Raw genomic sequence first — 23751 nt, 5'->3', positions numbered from 1 at the left:
AAATAAGTGGTCTGATCCTCTCATCTAAAATGAGTTTCATGGGAGTGTAAGCTAATTTGTGCTTGTTACCAAGTCATTATGTTCCCTCCTACTCTTGTAATTGCTTAGTCTCTTCTTTTGATGCATTAAGTCTGCAGAAAGCTACTATTTTTAAAGTATTAAAATACTTCTAATGTGGTAATGGGTTGATGTGTTGAAATGGTGCAGTGAAGGGTCTGAGTGCTGAAGCCAGCAGAAAGGAAGCAGCAAAGCAGTGTTGGGGCAGTGGTAATGGTGGTGGCAGGGGGATGTGGTGAAATGACAGCAAACATTAGTTGTCAACTTAGGCTGCTCTGGAGCAGGAGTTAAAATGTAAGAAATCCCCTAACGTACTTTCTCTACATTGTGGCAGTTTGGGTAACCAGGGAGTCTCCACTAGTTTATATACCAGAAAGACAGGTGTGTCTTTGCAATCTCTCCAAGTTCTCTCTTTAATATCTTCCTGTGAAAGGAAGTGATTCCTTCCAGTGATTTCTGTAGCTTTCCTTACTTGATAGGTGACTTTTCATACATCTCCAAACTCATTACTCCTGAATTTAATTGATTAATCTGTATTTTTTCATATTCTTGCACCACCCCAAGCAACCACTGTCAGTTTGAGGCATTTCATGTACATGGGCTTTGTCACCTTTCTCGTTGGTCAGTTGGAGTAATTCAAAATACAGATTGTACACAAGATCTCCTCAGGCTAGAGCATGTCTTTTTCATTGTTTGGCCTCACATCTGAGTTCTGTTGTAAGGTGCAGTAGCACACAAGGCTGCAGATATCTTTTCAGATAACTCAGTGCATACCAGGATCCTCTTTGCTAATTGAGAATTCCTAAAATACAGCAGAAGAATTTCCTGTGTTGAATTGCTTGACTCCTACCTGCTCGAGTTTAATTTGCCATTGTTTCGCTGCTTACCCAGCTGAAGTGTTCCTGAAGCTTCCCAGTCCTTCCTGATTACTCTCTCACCTAATGATAGCTTCCACTCTGCTTCCCATATTTTGTTACAAAATCCTGTGACCCACTGTGAGGTGAGGAGTCTCTTGAAGGCCTTTTTAAAAATAGAAAGTTTTAGTTGCTTCTTTTCCATGTATTACCTAATTTGCTGGCAAGTTTACGTCAGGAACAGAATTTGCAGCTCTGTGAAATGTTTGGTGGATACCAGGTGAAAACAGTAGTGGGCATAAGCATTTATGGCAAAACGATTAACTTCAGTTAAATGTAGCTAGTCCAAAACGAGCAAAGAACCGAGCGAAAATTTGCCACATACCACTAAGCTGGTGATAAGGAGATGACCTGAGCTGTTGCTGCCTCAGAGAGAATTACTGTAGTCAGGAATTCTTTGCTGACAAGGTTGGTTTCTTTGCCACACAAGGGGGCAGAAGTACACCAAGAGATCATTCTGTTCCTTGCTGATGTTAGGGCCGTTTGAAATCTTAATCTGGAATGCGAACACCAATGAGCTTCCTACCTGTGCTCATTACTGGTAGCACTGACAGGCCCATGGTACCCCAGCAAGATTCCCATTACCCACCTACAGGGATATCTAAATAGGACTTGATGTGATGAATTGTTGAATGTGCAGTTTTTCTTTATTTTATAAAATAACATCAGGAAGCAAGATTCCTTTCACTCAACCATGAGGATTTTTGAGTTCATTAATTTCCCTGAGATTGAAAAAGCAGTGTAATCTGTTACAATTCAGTATATTATGTGGGTTTAGGACAATTATACTCAAATTTTCTTGTTTGGTTGTTTGGTTTTTTTGCTGTGACCACCTAATTAATTTAGTAAAAGTGGAACGTGTCAGCTTTTCTAAAGACATGCCTTAGTAGATACTTTTCTTGTATTCCAAGAGTTAGCCAATTTTCAGTAGATGAAGACCCAGTTATGTTTTCTGAACTAGAAAGTTATAGATAGAAGTTGTTGTAAGCTCTTTGGGATGATAATACGATTATGAAGCACAAAAAAAAAGTAGCTTTCTGCCTCAAATTATAAAATGTGCTGGCATACAGGGAAGGAGGCAGTGGCTGCCAAGGGGGATCTGGGAAAACAGGGAAGAGAACATGGACCTTTCTTTTAAAGTTTGTGTGCGAAGCAGTCTTGCATAGGCCATAGTTAAAAAGAGCATTTCTCACCTGCTGCTGCAAGTCAGAGGCTGGATCAATGGAGACATGACTCGGGTTTCTCTGTGTAGATGCCTGAACCTACTTCAGTTTAGTTTCACTTCTGATTAATAAACTTTGTTCCTCGCTGCAAAACTTAGAAGCCTTGTAGGGTATGGGTGCTGAGTTTTAAAATTGTAGATGAATTTAGATTGCAGGGAAGCTCTGGAGATCATCTAATTCCATGCCCTGGCCAAAAGCAGTATTACCTTTGAACTTGCATATATGTGCTTAGGTCCTTCTACTGTTGATTTCCAAGTATGTCCAAGATTGAAAATTCGACAGCCTCTTTGGGCAGCTGCTCCAGTGTTTCATCAGTCTTTTAGCAAAGAATTTTCCTTATCTAATCAGAACTTTGTGACATCTTGGATCCTTCGCCTCACTTCCTTTTCCCATGTATTTCTGAAGACAGTCTGTGGTCAGTCATCTGAATATCTTAAGTATACATTTGGTAATCGAAGGCAGCCTTTCAATCCCTGCACAGAACCCTCTGATAGTTCGTTTTGGTTAATTCATCTGAAGATAGGTATCTTCTTCTGAGGATTTGCCAGGAATACAGAAAAGGCTGTAGCAGTCAGTGTCTGATTGTATTGTGATGTCATTATAATGTTATTATTTGCATTATTTTTATCTTTTCATAACAACAGGTGTGAGACTGTGTGAATGTTAGGTAGTTTATTAGATAACTTCTCAGATATCTGGTGGAGATGGCAGAAGAAAAGGGAAGTGGCTTGAGGAGTAGGGTAGCCATTTTAAGACCTAAAGCACACTTAAAAATATGTGTACATTTTATATTTGGAGGGGTTGGGATGAGTACTTGGCATAACTGCACCGGAGTCACATTTTTGTTACAGACATGTCTGTTGGGAGCTCTTTTGTTCAGCTTCTTCCAGCCTCTGCTGAATAAGTTGTCTCTGTGAACTCTCCCAACAGGAATTGTCTCGGTTATAAAAAGATAAAAAGTTTAACTGTTTTTAGTAGCTGGTGAGCAATGTTGCCACTTCTTTACTTTCCTGACAGGGAATTTCGTTGAAATAAGATTTCTGTTGTTACACTGCTGCCTTTTGAGCTATTTTTCCTGCAAATTCATTTCTATCTGTTGAGCTTGCTTCCTAGAATATGAAGGTCTTGCTAAACTTTTTTGTGATATTGATTCACAGGGTGGAATTGGCACTTAGCATTTCTAACACCCCACAAACTTCAGATGTGTTTGTAAAGTGTGCGTGAAACCATGAGGAGAAAGTGTTTGTGAAACTCTGGGTTGTTCTCAGAACAGAGTCTCTTCTGATATTTCTTTGGAGAGGAAGCGTGTGACTGGTTGAAAAAATCATTTTAAGAATAGTGTAAAAATGTGTAAAACTCTGTTCTTGCTTTCCAAACAGTTGTACAGGGGTTGAGCAGGCTGGAAAGCAATAGTGTAGCTGGGTCAGTTCAGGCAAAGTCTTGTGTCCTACAAATTAATTTGAAGTTAATTAAATAATCTCAGAGTTAAATAGTAGACTTGTATAAAAATACTTAAAGCTTAACTGGAGTGACAGAGCTTACAAGAAGATAAGAGCAAATGATATCTTTTTCATTAAATTGATACAAGTTTGAGGTAGATGTGTTCCAGTGTACAATTGTGAGGAATTGTTCTCTGCAATATGTGTAGTGCTTGAAGAGTTTTAATGTTACTGTGTTTGATTTCTTCTAGATGTAGATGATACCTTTACTGTTTGGATTAAAAGATGTGAAGAAACACTAAATGGTAAGAAAAACCACATTGACTTGATGAGGGATTTGATACACCCTATGCTTTGAAGCCATGTCATGTTTTTCAGAGAGTTATGGCTTACCTCTTACTTAGAACAAAAGATTTTTAAAAGTCGTTTTTTCCTATCTCTTGTTTTTCTGAGTATACACCCTGAACCCTTCTGTACTTAAGATTCAGAAGAGCATTAATACTAGGTTTTTAATGTAATGATCAGCTGTGACAGAGGAGTGCCCATTTCAAATTCAGACAATCATAATGATTTGTAACTTGTTTTCATGCACAACTGCTAACTAATTAGAACCATAAAGCATGTGCTAGCTTGGTTTCTGAAACCATTGTCAAAATAAGTTTTCAAGTGTTGCAGAAAAGAAAGTTGGAAGGAGGTGGAAATTTGGGGCATTTACTCCTTGATTCCATGTTGAGAGTGCCTTAGGTGCTATTGTTGCTCTTGTGTTTTATCCATTGTAGTCAGTGTGAATAGTTTCCTTTCATACCTTGGTACAGACTAACACTCCCCACAGTTAACTCATCTGCAGTGCTTAAACTGTATGTGGATTTTAATGAGTTAGAGTAACTGATGTTGTGACTTTCTGTCCTCTTTATGGTGTACACTGGTGAATGGGGTCGTAGAACAAGTTCACATCAACCTGTTGACCAAAACCAAACAGGGAGAACCCTTTTGTGCTGTATAGAAATGAACAAATTTCTGCTTCATAATACATTTTTGCCAGGTTTAATTTTATTTGGAGAAATTAGGTAAGTGGTTGCCATGCATGGTCCTATTTGCAAAGAGTTGTCTTCGGTGACAACTTTCTTTGCCCTCTTAAGGAAAGGGTTGTAATACACATTTTTCTTTAATGATTACTTTTTGCTGTGTCTTTTCTGGTTCAACTTAGTTATCCTGTTTTATCCTGAATATGCATTGCTGTCTTGTCTTTTTTGAGCCATTTTCTTAATTCTCTGGTGCACCACACCACTCCTCCAAAAAAAAATAAAACCAAACCCAAACCAACCAACCAAAAAACACTAAACAACCTCAGTAACTCTTGATTTCTTCTTTACAACTTAATGTTCTTCTGACTAGAAAGGTTGGACCAGATGATCCTTGAGGTCCCTTTCAACCTGATGTTCTAGGAGTTTTCTTTTTTTTTGTCTTTTTTTAGCTTATAAAGCTTATAAAGAAGCAAGAGGAAAGTTTGTTTATTTTAAAACTTCTTTAATCTGAATGTGTAAATATGGCAAAATATGTAGAAGAGGAGATACTGAGCTATAGCTTAGATCCAAATATTACAGTATATTTAAGGTCATATGAGTGAATTCCTCTGCCAAGTTTACATCTCATTCCCCAACTGGGTTTGTCTAGCATGAGGCAAATTTGATGAGAACTTTCCTGTGGATGATGACAAATCTAGTACAGGCTTGTGGGAATGATCTGTAAAACTTGTTAGCCAAGATGTTGCATTCATTAAAACCAGTCTGATTATGTTTCTGATTAGCAAGGGAAAGTAATGAAAAGTTTGTACCTTTGGTTAATCAGAACATGCTTTATGTTCTGTTTTTATTCCTTTGCACAAGTTGCTGATTGAGGTCTGATTAAAAGGTAGTGTCGTAAAAGAAAAATACTAGATGTAGAACTGGCATGTTTTTAACTCTTTCTACTGTTGAGACTGGATTAAATGCAGAATGTCTGGAGCAACTACATACAGCTAAAGTGCATTGCCTTGTAAGTTAAGTATGTCTTTTTCTGAAAGTGCAACTTTTTTGTCTCTGCAGCATCACAGACAGAAGTGGTAAGATGTTTTCCTTCATATGTTTACTGTTTTGGTTTCTTTGTTAAGCTAGAGCATCTTTTCAGGCTTCAGTGGCTTCTTAAAACTTTCAGGCTTTAAAAATAATCTTTTATGTTGCATGCAAGTCTGAAGGATTGAACCTTGCTTCTGGACATGGGCTGTTTTAATTAAGGCCAAGGTTGCAAAGTTTGAACCCTGAAAAAACTCTAAAGCATGGCATACAAATCTGGCAATTACTCTGCGCTCACTGAAGTAAACTTTAGTTTTCTGACTTGCACTCTGTGGCCTAATTCACAGATTAGGCAGCTCATGTTGTCAGTACTAACTTGCTTGTGACTGCTAGAAAGTAACTCTGTGTTTTCCAGTAGCTTGCAAGTGGTTTGTGCGGACTATTTTTCTACTGTAGATGGGAATTTGCATTGGATGTTCTGCTCCCTCTTTCATATTTACTTCAGTTTTACTTTTAAGAGTAGGGTAGAGGAAGATGGTGTACAGGAAACATGGTGGGTGTATGTAAAGACGATCTCAGAAGGTTTTTATGTTAAAAAGTTGTATCTTGGAATTCTCAGATCTAGTTCAGGTTTCCTTCGTGACTTTCAGATTCGCAACATAGCTACTGTATGTCTTTCAGGTATACTTCTTATCTAGGAAAAAAGATGAGTTAAAGCTGAACTTAGAGCTATTTATAAAATGAGCAATATATTCTAAGTTAAAGACTGTCATATTTAATGTAAATTGAAACTTTTAAATTCTTAATCTGGCATGAATGGCTAGGAGAACAGTGAAGAGCCTCACCTGTAAGTTAATGCTCATACATAAATCAAGAAAAGGGGAGCAATCAGGATGAAAAGGATTTGTGTCTTTGAAAAGTACTTCAATAGTATATTTTCACTTGCACTGATGTAACTTTCTTTCCAATGGAATATGCTTCAACTGGAATACACAGCAGCAACCTCTGCCACCAAAGATCAAGTAAGTTGACTTCAGCTTTACTGAGAGAATTATAATAATTGAATATAACTCTTCTTGACTTGGGAATCGGAGAATCAAGATAATGACTGTAGAAGTTCTTTTTCAGTAATTTTAAAAATGTGACGGTCTAAGTGAAGTGTTTCTCAGTGTCATTGATTTTGTTCAGAGTGAATTATACTTTGAGGAGATCACACACACCTCACTGGGAGAGTGGGGAATGGTGAAAGCATTCTGGCTTCTGTTTCTAATTCTCATGCTGAGCTTAATTCGAAGGCTGCCCCACTGTGTCTAGTATGGGTAATGTTTTTGAGATACTTTTAAGATCCTGAATTAAGAAAGTGCTATTTAATTTATAGAAGGCAAACAATATTATGAATTTGTTAGGAAAATGGCCTAATTTTATATGCTTCCCGATGGAAAAAGATTCTTTGTTTTTTAGCTACTTGTCAATTCTGCAACTGCTTTTTTGGAGGAAAGGGAAGAAATCTGATTTTGTATGTCTTCTTTGTCTCATTGAGCTACACAATGTACTGTTCCAGCTCTTAGTATTCTACTGTATTCTCTGTAGTCAGTTTTTCCTTTCTTATTTTTTTCCCTTTCTTTTTTTAAAGATATGACTGGTACCAAACAGAATCTCAAGTAATTGTGACTATAATGGTCAAGAATGCACAGAAGGATGATGTCAGCGTGCACTTCTCAGAGAAAGAGGTGATTTGTATTGGTTATTAATCTGCATCCCTAGATTCCCTGGCCTGTAGTAACTGAACCAGCAAACATCTGCTGCAGTAGCATCAAGAGAGTGGTGCAGGTGGTCTTCTGTCTTGAGGGGTTTTTTTTATGTGCAGTTATGCTGTGTATGTGTGTATGCCCAGTCAAGCGAACCAGGATCTATTGCCACAGCCCTGCCTGTAGGATTTACACACAGGCGGTACTGTGGTGTGCATGCTGCAAAGGGAACATCTGGTTTTCAGATGCCCCTGTATTTGGAGGGGTGGGGAAGAAGTGATCTGGACTTGAAATGCTTGAATATTCATACATCTGGAGTAGGAATGGACAGGGACTAGGTATTCTAAAATTCTAAAAATATGTGTGAATGAGAAATACCTTGCTTTAGGACAGTTACAGAAAAAGTGGATGTTGGTGGGTTTTCTTGCTTTTGGCATCACTAAAATTGTTAATGGCAGCAAAGTACATATTTCAAGGAAGTGCAGTAACCTCTGTTGTAATACCATATGTGGTACCAGTGACATTTATATTTAATTTAGCTGAGAATGTGGAAGAGTTAGGTTCTTATTCTCAGCTAAGTTGATAACTTCATGAACTACCAAAGTTACAGTCTGCTTTAGATTGTTAAATTTGTGTGAGCACTTGCCATGTAGGTTGTGTATAGTAGAAGGGAAGTTGCAAATTATTTTAATCACAGAAAGGTTTGGGTTGGAAGGGACCTTAAAGCTCACCTACTTCCAACACCCCTGCCATGTGCAGGGACGCTTTCCATTAGACCAGGTTGCTCAAAGCCCCATCCAGCCTGGCCTGAACACTTTCAGGGCTGGGGCAGCCACAGCTTCTCTGGGCAGCCGCTGTTAATGTGTTGATTCTTCTTTTGCCATATAATCCTTTTCCCAAAGGATGCAGATCAAGCTGACAAGATAATAGGCTTTTTGAGTACTTGCTGGTTAAAAATTGAAATCTGCTGTTCATTTTCCAGTATACTTTAGAAACACCTTGTTCAATAACACAGTAATGTAATGGTGTTTGTCTGAAGTTCTGACACCTGATGCTTTAAGTGCCCTAGTGAAGGGTCATTAATTTAATCATTTAATCTTGGTGCCAAATGAGTCCTTTACTTGAAAATGGAAAACTGCTCTCAAAGATGTGTTTTCAACTGTCAACAGATGAATGCATCAGTGAGACTTCCATCAGGTGAAGACTACAACTTAAAGCTTGTTCTTCTTCATTCTATAGTGCCAGAGCAAAGTACATTTAAAGTGCTTTCAACAAAGGTAAGCTGCTTAAAGTGTAAATTATTTCTTTGGCTGTTTCTGATGTTGAAACGTTTCTGCTCTATTGTCTTGTCTCTCTGCAACAGTCATAACATCTTCCTTTTCATATAGAAACGCTTTTTCTTTCTTCAAGGTGCCTTTCAGCCAGTGGAAGTCTTTCCAAGCTTGTGCAAATATCAGAAATAGTAATATGATGGTGCTTATCAAAGTGCAAATGACAGTTATGTTGAGGATGCTTTTACTTCTTGCTGTAGTAAGGAGATTGTTGTCTTCACTCTTAAAATTCAGGTATTAGGAGAGTATGAACACCTTTCTGCTAAACTTTTAGCAGCAAATATTACCTTGTGGAGCACAGTTATCTTTGTGTGCCTAAAAAATACAAGTCAGACTTTGAACGTTTCAGTGTTGAAATAAATCTTTACCCTTTCTTGCTGGTAAAGGTTATAGCCATACGGTTAACAGTTCTTGGCTTTTCAAGAGAGTGTGTTCCACACTGTTCCTGGAAATAGCATTTGCTTGGAGACACTTGAAAATTGCTTGGTGTGAGAGAGAATGCTTCTGTCTCAGCGTTTTGTTTCTTGTATGCTACAGGTATAGAAGAAATGTGGTCTGGCATAGCATATATGTATATTGTTGGTATAACTCATAGACAGACATACATTTTGTCCATAGAGCTAAGCCTGAATCTCTGCAGTAGGAATGTGTTTTTGGTTCTTTCCTTGTATTTCAGCAGTGGTTCTGCAGGGCTTTTGGAAATTCCTTTGTGCTTTCATGTTCCATTTTACCTGTTCTCTTCTCAGAAAGGTACCTATAATAATAGTTTTTGCACCATTTCAGGGAAGAGGGACTTCAAGATGACCTGAGAGGATTTCTGTAGAAAGTTGGTCTTGTTTTTCTGCTCTTCACACAAAGGAAGCTGGGCGGGTTATGTGATTGAGTCATGTGTGCTTTTATGTTACAGGAGATAAAGCAGGGTATGGAGAAAATCTGCTAGTCCATTAGTGTTTATATAAATTTGAGTGGAATAGGCATGGACCTTGTCAAGAGGAGTAACTGTGATGTTTTGTTTGCTCTGTGTTCCTGTCTAGATTGTGTTACGCTTTTCATTTGTCTTGAAGTTTACCATTGTGTTTATGAAACATCTGTACGCTACTGAGCTCTGTTAAAATGAACTTGACTTGGGCTTTCTATACTACCATCACCAGCCTGGGTTAATCTCTGTAATAATATCTAGTAGCGCAGAGCCTGGTTTAGATTGAGGTTCCTAAAGTGATGTCAAAGCTTTAGTTACGTGCAGATCTGAATTGTAAAGATTTTACATTTATTTTCAAATGTTGCTATTCCTGTATAATTGTGAGAGAATATTTTTAAGACGAAATGGGATAAGAGTGCAGAAAGTGTTTGAAGAGCAGAACTCAGTGCTTCAGCATGTTCTTACTTCTGCAGAAAAGAATAGTACAAGGACATCTGTGAAGGCATAGGGAAGGAACACAATTTAAATGATGCTTCGGTTAATTCCGGCTCTGACCAGCAGGTGGAGTCTGGCTGAAGGAAAAGAATGAAAAGCAGGTTTATGTTAGCCATGCGAAGGCTTCTTCAGAGGCTTAGAATGTTTCACTTTGAAAAACATTAGGTGCTTTAAGGGAATGGTGCAGCTTTAGTGTTTGAATACTAGAAATTCAGATCTCTCTTCCTAAGTCTTGTGTATGTACGTTGTTCTTATGAGCAATACGGAAAATACAGTTACTACTAGGAATAAAGTTACTATTATCTTATTACTTAGAATTTCCCAAACCCTTTACAAATTATGTTGTACTGTTTACATGAAATCCTTTTTTAAGGACTTGACAAGAAAGACATAATCTAATTGTCTTCTGAATTATATGAACTTTTTACTACACATTCCTAAAGGAATTCTGTTTTCGTGGGATAGGAACAGATCTATTTATGTGGATTAATAATTCCAGATCAGAATAACTGCATGTGTTGACAGTTTTATTTTGTGTTTCTGCTTTGAATGTGTGAGCCCTGTTGCCATTTAGCATCGTGTAGTCTTCACTGGGCAACAAGGGGTCTGATCTTTCTTTCCCAGTTATATGAGGAAATATATGAAGAAACAGTGGAATGTATGGGCAGGTTATGTGGTGAGTACTTCAGGTTTTCCATGAACTTCATAAAACTAACAAATGGATAGAAGATGAAACAGCAGAACTGGCAGATGGTAGAACAATCCTGTGTGTTTTGGTAACTAAGGGAAGCTGGAGAGGGGTTTCTCAATACTGCTTGAAATTCAGCATCATGTAACAAATGCAAAGGCATAAGGTAAAGATGCAAATTCAGGAGGAGAAAATAGCTGTAATCGTATTTGCAGAATTACAGATTCTAAAATAACTGCGAAGAGCAGACAGAACTTGCAGACTCTGGGATTGGTTCTTGCAGAGAGTGTTAGCAGTGGTGGGAAATGCAGTTGAACCTTAAGAATTGTTTCTTTCCTAGCAGTGAAATAGAAATTATACCTTTCAGTAAACTCCTGCTGTGTAGCTTTGAGATACAAAGTCTCTGTTTTGAAAAGCACAGAACAAGCAAATGGTACGGAGGTAGCAGGGATAGGTGTTTGGGGGGTTTCTATATGAGCACGAATAAATTGATGTCCATAAGCTGCAGACAGAACTCTGACTTCAAGCTGTGAGCTTGAAGAGGTAAAACACTTGACACTGGCTCAAGAACAGTGCAATATGTGGGTGAAGTCCAGTTTTGAGAGAAAATCTTCATCTCTTCATGCATCCTATTGTTGTATATTCTCTAGTTGTCCGCAGTTTTACGAATAATACAGTCTGCCTTTAATAATGGCTGCATATATTGTTGCCATGCTTGGAGCCACTTTAAAAATTTTCTTTTACTTAATTCAGAAGTTTATTTGCTGTTTAATAGCAAATAAACTACTTGCAAATTCGGCCTTGTTGATTTTGCAGCTGCACATTGCATTCAGCATTTAACTGAAGGAAGGTACCTTTCAGTGGTGATGCTTGGTTTCTCACTTCTTTCCAGAAGAGGGAGCCAAAATGTAAAGACTGGACCAAATTTGCTCTTCGGAAGTTGTGTGCAGTTACCCTGTAGCTCAGTGTGCAAAATATAATATCATCGTGCTTCCTTCATAAAAGGAAAAAGGCATAAACAGTTAAAATGAGTGACTAAACATGTTTAAGAAAAAAATAGCTGATTCTGCTCTGTCTAGGAAATATGGCAGGAAAGTTGAAATGCACAAAAATTGTAAGGATTTCTAATATTCTGAAACAGCTCTTTGTGCACAATCAGCCTTGCTTTCTTTTCTTTTCTCTGTTCAGTCTGTTAATGTATTTGGGATTCCAGTGGAATATGCTGCCATGTTCTGTTGGAAAGTGGTGTAACGTGAGCAGTTTCTCTCTCTGGGTCTTCTCTTGTGGTCTAAGTGATGCTCAAAGTTTTCTTCTCATTAGACCTGAAGAAGAGACTGAGGATTTTTTATGTGCTTTTAGCACATATGCTTAGGAAACCTGGGCTGGTGCCTTCTCTTTTTCTTCCCCTCTGCTCTTGCACTTACTAATAGACTGGGGACAATTATTATGAGTTTTCAGTTTTTAGTATTTTGGGCTTTTTGCAAGCAATGACTTGCAGCAATTTAGAGCCATTTGTGAAGGAGTGGTAAAAAGTGGTTTCTTTACCCAGAACTGCCCTTTAATTAGAGATCAGAGTTGTGCTGCAAACGGGGGAGGTGTTAGAAATCCCCAGCCTCTTTTACAGTTGACATTTGTAACTTAATAGAGATGTCTGAGAAGCACACAGAGCAGTTTCATGCCAAGAATATAGTAATGTGCATCAGTGGAATGTTTCTTTTCCTCAAACCAACGTTTTGCCTTGCAAATTCTGAAATAGTCTGTGCAGCTTACTGGAAAAGCACACCAATTCCTGTTGCTAAATGTAAAGGAAAAGGCAAAGAGTAAAACTGTTTCATACACTCTTGGACTGTCATCAGTGTCTCTATTCAGAGGCAAATGTACACAAATAGATAAACAGGGGAACAGATTTATTTTAACTGAAGTTGGTTCTTACCATTGCAGTCTGAACATTGAAAGATACTTTCTCAGTTTGGGTGTTTTCATTAAGTTGCTTGCAGACACTTGAATGCAGACTTCCCTGCTGTCACGTACTTGTTTCCTCTGTGAGGCTTTCATGCAAATTAACATCTCCTATGTATATTCTCGAGCATTTTCTGTAAATTGTAAACTGATATATAAGCTATGAGTTGGGTGCTTCTCTGATTTCTTGTATTTCTTAGGCGGGGCTAGTTGGAGCAATTTCCTGACTAGACCATAAAGAAACCTTCCCAACGACTAGTATGATGCTTGGCTCAAAATAAGTTTGAATGCAGATGGGTGTGGGGCAGATACAAACTTGTTAATACTCTGAGAACTGTATTTTAAACAAGCGTATAAGTCACTGCATGAAGGAAAACCATGCATAAGGGGTTTCTCTGTCTTGGGAGAAGACGGATTTAAGAACTATTGGAATAGCGATGGTTTACATTGAGGACAAAGAACTTTAGGATACCTATATTGCTTAGCTCCTACTCTAAAATTCACAGTTTTAACAAGTGGTTGCTACGTAATACCAGTGAGATGGAAACTTTGACCTTTTTGCACTCTGTTCTCCATAACTGACAAGGAAACTGCAATGTACATGCTAAGTCCCTTCAGTTAAAACATATACACTACAGAATACATTTTTAATTATCATTTATCGATGATAACACTGTAGAGTTAATTTTCGTCTCTGTAAAGTTAACAGACTAAAGATCTTGGCATTCAGAATATAAGCAATATATAAAAGGTCTTTGAATGACTAGGGTACGAGAACTGTATGTGCATATGATCTTAGAAGTAAGTTTGAATAGATCATACATTTTTAGAAGATAGTGCTACTTTGTCCTGCCCTTGAATTTAGGTAACAAAATACATGATTGCAAAATAACAATTCAAAACACTTAAAGTTTGCAACTAAGACAAGGCAGTGAGTACAGTAAATAAGTAGTTGATTGGAAACCCTGAATTTTCATTTTTGTGTGATTGGTATAATAAAACATCAGAATTTAAAAGGCTGGGTTTGATGAATCTTAAAAATAATGGCTGAACTACTGCTTAAGCTTTGCCAGTTCTGATTTCCTTCATCCATCTGATCAGAGCTTGACACAAATTTGCCAGTGGTAAGTGAACTCCCCCTTAGCATGGACTGTAAAATATAAAACATAGAAATTAGGAAAAAGAAATCTTGTAACTTGTCAGTGTACATCAGAATTTTCTTCTAGGGAGGAAGATAGAAATTCTTTCCTTTTAATGTTTCTCAGTTAAACTGCCAGTATCTGTCCCAGAACGTAACTTCAGGTGAAATCTAGTTCATCAGAGGTTTGGGCTTTTTAACTGTAAGCTTCTACCTAGAAAATGAATGTTGGCTAACTAACAGTGTGTTTATCTGTAGCTAATAAAAAAGCTAATGCTTTTTTATGCCAGTCATTTTAAAGTCAGGGGGTTTTGTGTTCTTACACTACCAATGAAATAGTTTAGAATAACTTTTGAGGGTAACTCTGACATCTTTTCTGATAGCTAGTGCTTGGATTAAGCTGTAAACAGACTTGTCTAAATCTCTGATAGGTTTAAAAAAAATTCATCACTTTGTGGTTCGATGGGGCTTTGAGCAACCTGCTCTAGTGGGAGGTGTCCCTGCCCATGGCAGGGGGTTGGAACTGGATGAACTTTAAGGTCCCTTCCAACCCAGACCATTCTATGATCCTGTGAAAATTCTGTCAATAGACACTTGTTTATATCTTTTCACTGTGGATGGGGTTTCTTCTACATGATGAATCCACCATTTGGCGCTCTTCTCAGAGAGGTACAGGTTTCTCTCAAGTCATTATTTTAAACAAGTAGCGCATTATTTACTCCATCAAAATGCGATGTTTCTTTTCCCTTTTGCTTTGCTCATTTTGAACCCAGAATACCAGGAACTTAAAAATTATAACAGAAAGTGGATTATTTCTGCTTTGGAACTTTCCATACATCTGGAGTACTGTGTCTGGTTTTGGGCTTCCCAATGCAGGAAGGGCTCTAATGTAGTGGAGGAAATCCTAACGGAGAGCTACTGAGGTAGTCAGGTGCCTACACAGCATGAGCTACAAGGAGAGGCTGAGGCATTAGGCTTGTCCTTGAGTGGCATGCAAACCACTTAATTTGCAATGAAATTTTCCTGTCTTTTATTCTAAAGTTGTCATGAGGTACACAGGCATATGTTTTATGAAATATAAATGTTAAATCAAAGTAGTTGGCAAAGTGTTGATGTATTTCTCTTGCCTGAGTACTGTATTTTTTTCAAAGGAGAGGAAAAAGCTGACAGTACCTGGTGTGTCAAATAGAACACAAATGTCCGTACTGAGATGGAACTTTTCCGTGTGATAGCTATCAGTGTCTGCTTTAAAATGTTCATTAAAATGCATTTGTTGCCGTTTGTGCATGTAATTGGGACTGGCAAAGTTGTTTCTCCTTAGATCAAATAAAGCTCTCAAGTTGACGAAATCAGCGCCTTCACAAGCAGAATTGGAGAGCTTTATATTTTTGGAAGTGTGGTTGTATAATGGTATGAAGCTAATGATTTCCTTAGTTTTGCTCCTGCCTGCCACTTTGCCTAATGAGTAACTTCAGTTGAAGTGGATAGAGTATATGGAGTAGAGGTTGAATAATGTCATAAACACATTCTGTCTCAGTTCTTCAGCCTCTATACTTCTAGCTTGGCGGGGGTGGAATGGTTTAAATTTAAGAAATCTGCATCTTACACTGGCAATTAGTTTGCAGCATTTCCTTTTCCTTGGGGATGTTTGTCATGTAGTACAGTTCCAGAGAGGAAAGTGTAAGAATTAGCAGATTAAAAAAGGAGAGGGGGATCTCTGGAGCACCACATGTAAGGATCTTCCTTTTTCTCTTTTTTTTTTATGTGGGGGCAGAGTACTCTGAATACCCAAAGGTCTTTATAAGGGTTCTTTGAGGAGAGTTTTATTCTGAGAAGAAGAAAGTCTGTGTTCAGGAGTAGCTCACATCAGGCATTATATTGCATTAGAGGTCATTCTTGATGTGGATTAAATAGGCTGTATTTAAGGTATTGAAAGATATTGGTGAAAATCCTGAAGTGTAAGAGGAGATAGCAAAGGAAGAAACAAACAGAACAGAAATGGAAGAGGTATAGTATTGAGCAGCCTCAGTATCAACTAGTTACTCTCTTCCTGTTTTTAAATAGGACATGTGGGGATGCACTAATAAGCAGAGTATAAAATCTTAATTTTAAGGCCTCCTCAACTTAATTATGGAGCTGAGTTGATAATACAGTTACCTCGGGTTGAGAAGAGTTATATAAGAAGCAGCGGAGAGACAGGTTGTTTTAAATGAATACTCACGTTTCACTTGCAACTAATTAGTGCCTTTGTAAGTAGCTAATTAACTGAAATGTTTCGCTCATGAGATCCAAATCCATTGAAAGAAAAAAACCTACTAGTTCTGGCAGTCATGGAATGACTTGTTTGTCTTATATGTAGATACACAAATATTTTTTTCTTCCTTAAGTTAATCACAGAGCATTAGATTTATGAGTGTAGGTGTTCAAAAATGAACTTCAGGGTTGTAGTTTCCACAGTGTTATTAGAAAAGTCTGGTGGAAGCTTTTCTGACTTCTTTTGTTTTACTGGAGGCCAATTACTGGCACAGTTTGAATGCTGCTTGTGCAGAGTTCCAACAGAAACCTCTCTCTGCATCCTTACAGATCACAGTATTGAACTCTGGAATATTGGCCTTCTTTAGGCACAGGAGGTTGAGCAACTAGATTAATCCAATGTTTTAGTTTTATTTGATTATTTTTGGTCCTGCGATTTTCACCGTTTTAAAAGCTGAGATTCTGATGCTTAATTTGTGACTTGAAAAGTTGCTAAAAACCTTGGGAATCCAGCAGGGATGGGAAGTCAAATACACGTGGGTGCTGGATTTACAAATTTATTGAAACTCTCCCTACCTTGAAGGGTATTTTGTACCGCAAGTCTTAAGCTTTCTGTTGTTCACAGTAGAAGTTAGTGGTAGAAAAACAGGTATTTAAATTTGTCTAGGGAAATGGTAGCTTCCTCAGGGGAAAATAAAAAAAAGGCAACCATAATTGAATATTCTGATTCTTAAAATGCAGCATGACTGCAAACATGGAAGCTTTGAAACTTAAATGAGCTCGTGTGCTTAATTTTGTAAGGTATCTCAGGCTACTTACCAGTGACTGATTTGAAGAATGGATTAAATGAAGTTCAGATTTCAGATCAACATGATGCTGTGTGAGGAGCTTGCTGTTAGGATCTCTAGGGTTAGCTTGTACAGTGGTGCCTTTGTTCTTGGGTCTGCAGGGATCCCCAGGTTATCATGGCTTTAGGTAGAGCTAAGAACTCGCTTCTGCTGAGCCGTTCACCAGTGAGGAATTACTGAAGTTTGGCAAGCACTGGTTTTAGTTAATTAGTAGCATTATATGAACTTTGTGACACTTTCTTAAGTGAATGTGTTATTTGTAGTGACATTAGACAGCCCTTGTTTCACAGGCATTGTTTTGCAATTTTATAACCCTGTAACCAGAAAGATAAGGTTAATGATGAAAAAACCGTTTCAGTATGGTTGTCTAAAAGGATTATGTGTAGTTGTGACTAGGGCATGACATACTTCATTCTGTTTCTTCTATGATAATTGCAACCATATCCATTTTTAATTGCCGGTTTTGTCAATGAATACTAGACAGTTTTCTCCATAGCAGTGTTTGTTCATTGAACCAAATGAATACAGCTTGTGAATTTCTCAAGTGGGAAGATCTGCACAGTCCCAGGGTGTTTCTCTGGTTTGTGTAGCACACCTCAAAATACAAAATGTTTTTGGTGGATGAAATGTAAACATTATACCTAGATAAAGCTGGATTTTGTAGTACTTTAAAGTGCCATTTAATTATTAGAGCTGACTGTCAAGAAAGGGATGCTTCAAAGATAATACCTTGGTGCTTGGCAGTGTAGAGACATTGGGACTGATCATGACTTTTGGGATGCCATTATTTACAAAAAGAATCAAGTGAACAGTAAGTAGAAGAAATATGTAGAAATAAATAAAAGGGTAAAAGTCTGACATAGGAGCTGTGCAGCCATGTTAAAGCATAGCTGACATAGAATCATAGAATAGTTAGGGTTGGAAAGGACATGTGGCTTGAAGTCACTTAACTTCGTCTTGTAAGGTAGGTAAATAGGCTTCATGTTGGAGACTGTGTTTCTGAAAACAAATGCATTCATTTTCTTGCTGCTACAGGATCCAATTACTTTGAAACTCTTTGGCAGAAGTGTTTGCCATCTGGATTAATTTGTTCTTTGTCTTGTATTTTGTAGATTGAGATAAAAATGAAGAAGCCAGAGGCTGTAAGATGGGAGAAGCTGGAAGGCCAGGGAGATTCTCCTAAGTTAAAGCGATTTACACCAGGTTTGCTCTCTGAAAGTTTAAATATTAAATGGTTTACATGTATTAAGTTACTTCCAATTATTAATAATATTTTTTATGTTAAATATTGTTAAAAAACAACTTCATGTTTACAATGAAAGGCCTAATGGTCATGTTTTTACTGCCAAGAACTGACAGAAAAGATCTGCAGGGCATTACTAAAACTTTGGTATTAAATTTAGTCATAACGTCCATTAATCTGATGGATTGTTAAGGTTATATGCTTGTCATTAATTCCTTTGGTCTTATCTGTTTGGCTGTCTGTTTTGGTCACTGTTTTGCAGTTCTGTGCATTATTATGCCTCTACTGTTGCTTTAATTGTAGAATCATAGAATAGTTTGAGTTGGAAGGGACCTTAAAAATCAAGTTCCAAACCTCTGCCATGGGCAGGGACACCTTCCACTAGACCAGGTTGCTCAAAGCCCTGTCCAGCCTGGCCTTGAACACTGCCAGGGATGGGGCGTTTGCCAGTTTTTTGAGCAACCTGTGCTAGTGCCTCACCACCCTCACAATGAAGAACTTCTTCCTGATGTCTAATCTAAACCTCCCCTCTGTCAGCTTAAAGCCATTCCGCCTTATCCTGTCCCCCTTGGTGAAAAGTCCCTGTCCAGCTTTATTGTAGGCCCCCTTCAGTACTGCAAAGCTGATTTAAGGTCTCCCTGGAGCCTTTGAGCCTTTTCCTCTCCACGCTGAACAAGTCCAGCGCTCTCAGCCTGTATTCATAGGAGAGGTGCTCCAGCCTTCTGAGCATCTTTGTGGCCTCCTCTGGACTCGCTTCCATAGGTTCATGTCTAATTCAGTATTACTTGCTTAAGTATTCCATCTCTCTTGGAGTTTTTCAAGGCAGATTAACAGTCTGAGAGAGTTTGAATTTTCTGATTTGATAATTTCAGTATTTTTTTTAATTTTAGATCAAATTTCCCTATGGCTCTAGGCTGCTGGTTGGGGTTTTTTTGGGTTTTCTTCTCCTTACTGTCCGCCAGTGTCTCCTGTCTTGTTTTGACTTTAATCATCTGTGTTGCTATTGTGCAGCTTTTTTTTTTGTCGGATAGCTAAATTATGTAACTCTGTTTATTTGAAAGGAAACCTTTGCTGAATTAAGGCTCTAGCCTTAGTTTTCTTTTTTTTTTTGCTACTGCAGTGCTTATAACAGTAAGGAGGAATCAATTTGCATTTTCAGATTCATAGTCCATTATCATCTCTGATTCATCAGACACATATGTGTCTGTGTGTTCTCTGCTGCTCTAGAAGTCGTGAGAAAATCCTTAGTTAAGTGACACTTCTGTTTTCAGATTCTCAGCACTTATATCCATCATCCTCTCACTATACGAGGAACTGGGACAAACTGGTAGTTGAAATCAAAGAAGAGGAGAAAAATGAGAAGTTAGAAGGAGATGCTGCTTTAAATAAACTCTTCCAGCAGATTTATTCAGATGGTACAGATGAAGTGAAACGTGCCATGAACAAATCATTTGTAAGTCTTCATTCTTTGACGAAACATGTTAACTTTTGTACACTGACACAATTTACTAAGTTTACATGAATCAGGAAACCTCCAGCTACAAGACCTTGGGCCTATAATGAATGGCAGCGGTTCTTTGGGAGATACTGGTATCACAAGTCTCACTGAAAGCTACAAAGTTGTACACTAACGAATTTGACTCTTTAAGGCCAAGGTTGGGCTTTGTCACTGGTCTCTTTGTTTCGGTCAGTGTTGTCAGAGGAAGTACAATTTTTGGCTCAGAGCTTGAATACTTGCCATGGGTGGAAGGGTCAAATTCCTCTTAATTGTTTGCATCTAGTTCCTTTTGTTTGTTGTCCTCATAAGAAGAAATGTGACTTGACTCTTCTAAAGCTTGTTGTTAATGAAATAACATCTCATTGTGTCCAGTGCTGTAAAAATATTGTTGGGCTGAAGATTATGGACACATGGCTTTGACAAATTTTATTCTATCTTTACACAGAATTCCTGTGTAATTGCTGCTACACAAAGTGTAGATTCTTTATGCTTCTTCAGAATTTGTTCATCTGCTGTAAGAAATGTGGCTTTTATATTGCTAGAATTCCTCTAGCAAACTAAAAAAGCTTTCTCTCATATTGCAGATGGAGTCTGGAGGCACAGTTCTGAGCACCAACTGGTCTGATGTTGGTAAAAGGAAGGTAGAAGTAAATCCTCCTGATGACATGGAATGGAAAAAGTTCTAATCCTGTTTTTAATCACCATCGATGTGTTGCCATAGTCATGTACTGACCACTGTATGGACATAGCTTTCTTGGATTCAAAGCACTGAATGTTCCCTTGGAAGTAGGAATTGTCTTTGCATTTTGCGTGCTTAAGAAACTCCTTCATCCGCAGATGTTAAAGACATACTCAGGAGTGGAACCCTGTTTTCATCATCGCTGTCTGATTTTTGGAAGTCAAGTCAATCAATCTAAATTTTCTACCACCTTTATCGGCTCTGCTCTTTGGGGATAGGGTGATCTCTAATGACTGGTCAGGATTATTGCCTTACACCTGGTGTTTCTGTTCAATAACTTACTAGATCTTGGCAACTTTGGGTGAAAACACTTTTCAACAACAGTGTTAAAATTGTTTGCTCTTTAACTCTGCTAAATAAAACTGTAAATATAACTTTTTCTATATGGAAGCTGCTTCATTTCATTTTTAGTAATCTTGGGTTTTGATGGGGAAGTCACTTAAAGCATATAGGTAAGGATGTGAATACACAGCTTAAAAAGCTGGCATGTATAGGAGCAAAATGTGCTTTCAGTGTGGAGGGTGAGATTGCTGTTCTTGATGCAGACACAGAATTTCCACTTTTGGAGTCCTTCCACCTGAGTGATAGGTTGAACTGCAGTTGTATGTGATGGGAGAAAGTCAGTTGTGGCTGGAAGTCTCTGCATACAGAAAAGTGGGTCCTTTGCCTTCATGTTCTATTGCAATTGCCTGAAATCAAAGATAGCAAGAAGTTGCTTTAAGTTCTGCTATTTCATTGGAAATGCTTTATATTTTAAAGAAGAGCTCATGAGTCCTTAATTTTTCCATCATGATCAAATTGTAAGTAACAGTATTTACAGAAAAAGAACTCAGAATATAAGAAATACTGTCTGTGCTTGTACTGCTTGGATATGGGTCTGCCAGGGCCTGCAGATGATCAGGAGTCATCTGGTCTCATGGTCCTGGGCACCTGGCTCTAGGTGACCCTGTTTGAGCAGGGGGTTTGGACAGAGTGACTTCCAGAGGTCCCTTCCGACCCCAACCATTCTGTGAGAGATACATAAACTCACAAGGTTGTGGTAAACATGCTTAGTCCATATGCTGTTGTCTCTTGGGAATTCAGAGATACCTAAATATTCTAAGATTCTAGAAAATACCATGAATTGCAAATATTGGCAGCAGCCTGAAAGCCATTTTGTTCCTTGCTAACTGTTGGATGCTGCTTTAAGTTTACTACTTTTCCTTACATTCCTAATGATGCAGGTTTTCCCAGATCATTTGTTATTCTGCCTGTTTTCTTGGTATTTGATATGTTATTTTACTGCAGTGAGAATTGGATGAGCTTGGTAAAATATAAAGGCTATTAGAACAGGTGTTTTAATAGGACAAGTGAAGTCTGCAGCTGTTACAGTAATAAATGTATGTAAACAATGATTGAGAACTAAGGAGGAGGAAAAAAGGATGTATTCTGTGCTTTCTGAGGAGTAGCAATCTAGGATTTGCAGCAATTCTGACAAAGTGCAGTGGGGTTTTTTTCCTACTGTTGTTGCTATGCCTGTGCAGTAGATAGGTACCAAGAGTTTAAAATCTCACAAATCCTTTTAAATAGAGAGCTTGGTTTTGGGTGTTTGCCATAGCTATGAACTTCATCATACTGGACAGCTGTAGACTGTGACTGCAGTCTTGACATAACTGCTGTTTCTTGATGTGCTCAGATCATGATTATCCTGTGCAGCAAGCTGAGCAGTGATTTCTTCTTGAATAGCTTTTAGTGTCAGAATTGATTCATGTTTTCCAAACCTCAAATTTGATGACCTTCAGAACGGAATATTGTACTGGTCTTTGAAGATAGTGAAAGGAGATAGATTGAATTTAGGAAGGGTTTTGTGTGTGCCTTACCTCTTGACTCTTACTGAGCAATGTCTGCTTCTTGGAAGAGTTTCTCAAAGGATATACTTGCAGTGTGTTTCAGTGAAGATTTGTTAGCTTCAGTGGGGAATCCCTGGCCCTTCAGAGAATTGTGAGTAGCTAGTTGCTTAATATGTACAGCATTTGCCATCCATATGGGATGCTAACATTGAAGGTAATTTTATTCAGAAGAGGGATTTGAACTCCATTCTCCTGGGTAAGTGCTTTGCTGCTTTTTATTTATGCTCTGAAAGGCACTCCTTCCTTTCTAATGTAGAAGGAAGAGAAATGAGCAGTTCGCTTTGTCACAAAATTGGGTTCCTGTCTTCTGGCGAGCCTTGCTTTATAAATGTCATTCAGAGCATTTAACAGTGCTTAGCAAAGGCTTGCTATGGGAAAAGCCTAGATAAAAATCTCTTAAATAGAAATTAAAAAGTAATTTGAGAATGTTTTCTGCCAGTCAAGTTGTTCTTACTTAAGAGAACACAGAAGGGGTTCCTCTGTCTCCTTTCACTTACAGAAAGACCATGGGAATATTTGGTCAGATTGACACAACATATTCCTGTATTCAGTGGGTACTGTGTCACTGCTTGGGGTTCAATGCACTTAGCTTAAGGCAAAAAGTAAAATAAAATGCATTGCTACTTATGTATTCTTGAGGTATGTGTAATGCAAACATAAGGGTTTAGCTCCAGGCTAAAACTTGTAGCAGTCAAGTGGTAGACCTCCCTGTCCATCTCAATTCTGTAAGGCAAGTTTGCAGGACTAAACATAATTCCAGCATGTTTCTGAGCATGGACAGGTAATCCATGTGTGTTCCACCTTAGGTGAACCAATGGTGGCTCTTGCTGCCTTACTGGGGGTGGTGGTTTCTGGTGGGAGGGGATTGGATTAAAGCAGTAGGCAAAATTTCCTTATAAAGTTGGGGGGGAAGATGCTTTATGAACTTTATGAACTTTATGAACAGTATGTGCTTTGTTCTTGACAAAACACATGCACAGAATAGTTCCAGATGCCCCAAGACAAGAGAAAGATACCAGGGAGCTTGAAGGCTGAATAGAGGCTATCAAAGGTAACAGTGACAACGGGAATTTCCTTCAGGACTAGAGAGGGTGAGCAGAATTTATTGCAGCACTGGCAATGAGTTGGCTGGAGCCAAAGAACTGCCTGCAGTGACAGAGTGGATGATGTCTTACTTGTGTTAAAACCTCTCTTGAGGGCTTTTTTTTTTTTTTTCCAAGCCTTTTGGTTATGTCTGGATAGTCCAGAAGATACAGGCATTTTCACCTCAGTGCTCTGATTTGTAGTCCTGTTGTAAATACAGGAACAGGAAAGCAAGA

The 23751-nt window shown here is 38.2% G+C and overlaps 1 protein-coding gene across 2 annotated transcripts in view; it reads left to right on the top strand.

Moving 5' to 3' along the window:
• Positions 1–20900, top strand: part of SUGT1 (SGT1 homolog, MIS12 kinetochore complex assembly cochaperone) — a 28318-nt gene extending 7418 nt beyond the window's left edge. Inside the window, exons 6-13 of one of the 2 annotated variants that reach the window (XM_080612360.1) lie at positions 3885–3938; positions 5718–5734; positions 6684–6706; positions 7318–7414; positions 8602–8709; positions 18176–18266; positions 19578–19759; positions 20389–20900. In XM_080612360.1, coding sequence (XP_080468486.1) covers positions 3885–3938; positions 5718–5734; positions 6684–6706; positions 7318–7414; positions 8602–8709; positions 18176–18266; positions 19578–19759; positions 20389–20490 — 674 coding nt within the window. In that variant the 3' untranslated portion in view covers positions 20491–20900. Of the gene's footprint in view, positions 1–3884; positions 3939–5717; positions 5735–6680; positions 6707–7317; positions 7415–8601; positions 8710–18175; positions 18267–19577; positions 19760–20388 lie in introns of both variants that reach the window. The other variant, XM_080612359.1, reaches the window with a different exon arrangement.
• Positions 20901–23751: the final 2851 nt, after the last annotated feature.

This window comes from Psittacula echo (assembly GCF_963264785.1).
Source record: "Psittacula echo genome assembly, chromosome: 3".
Classification (NCBI taxonomy): Eukaryota; Metazoa; Chordata; class Aves; order Psittaciformes; family Psittacidae; genus Psittacula; species Psittacula echo.
This window is presented reverse-complemented; position numbering and strand designations above follow the sequence as displayed.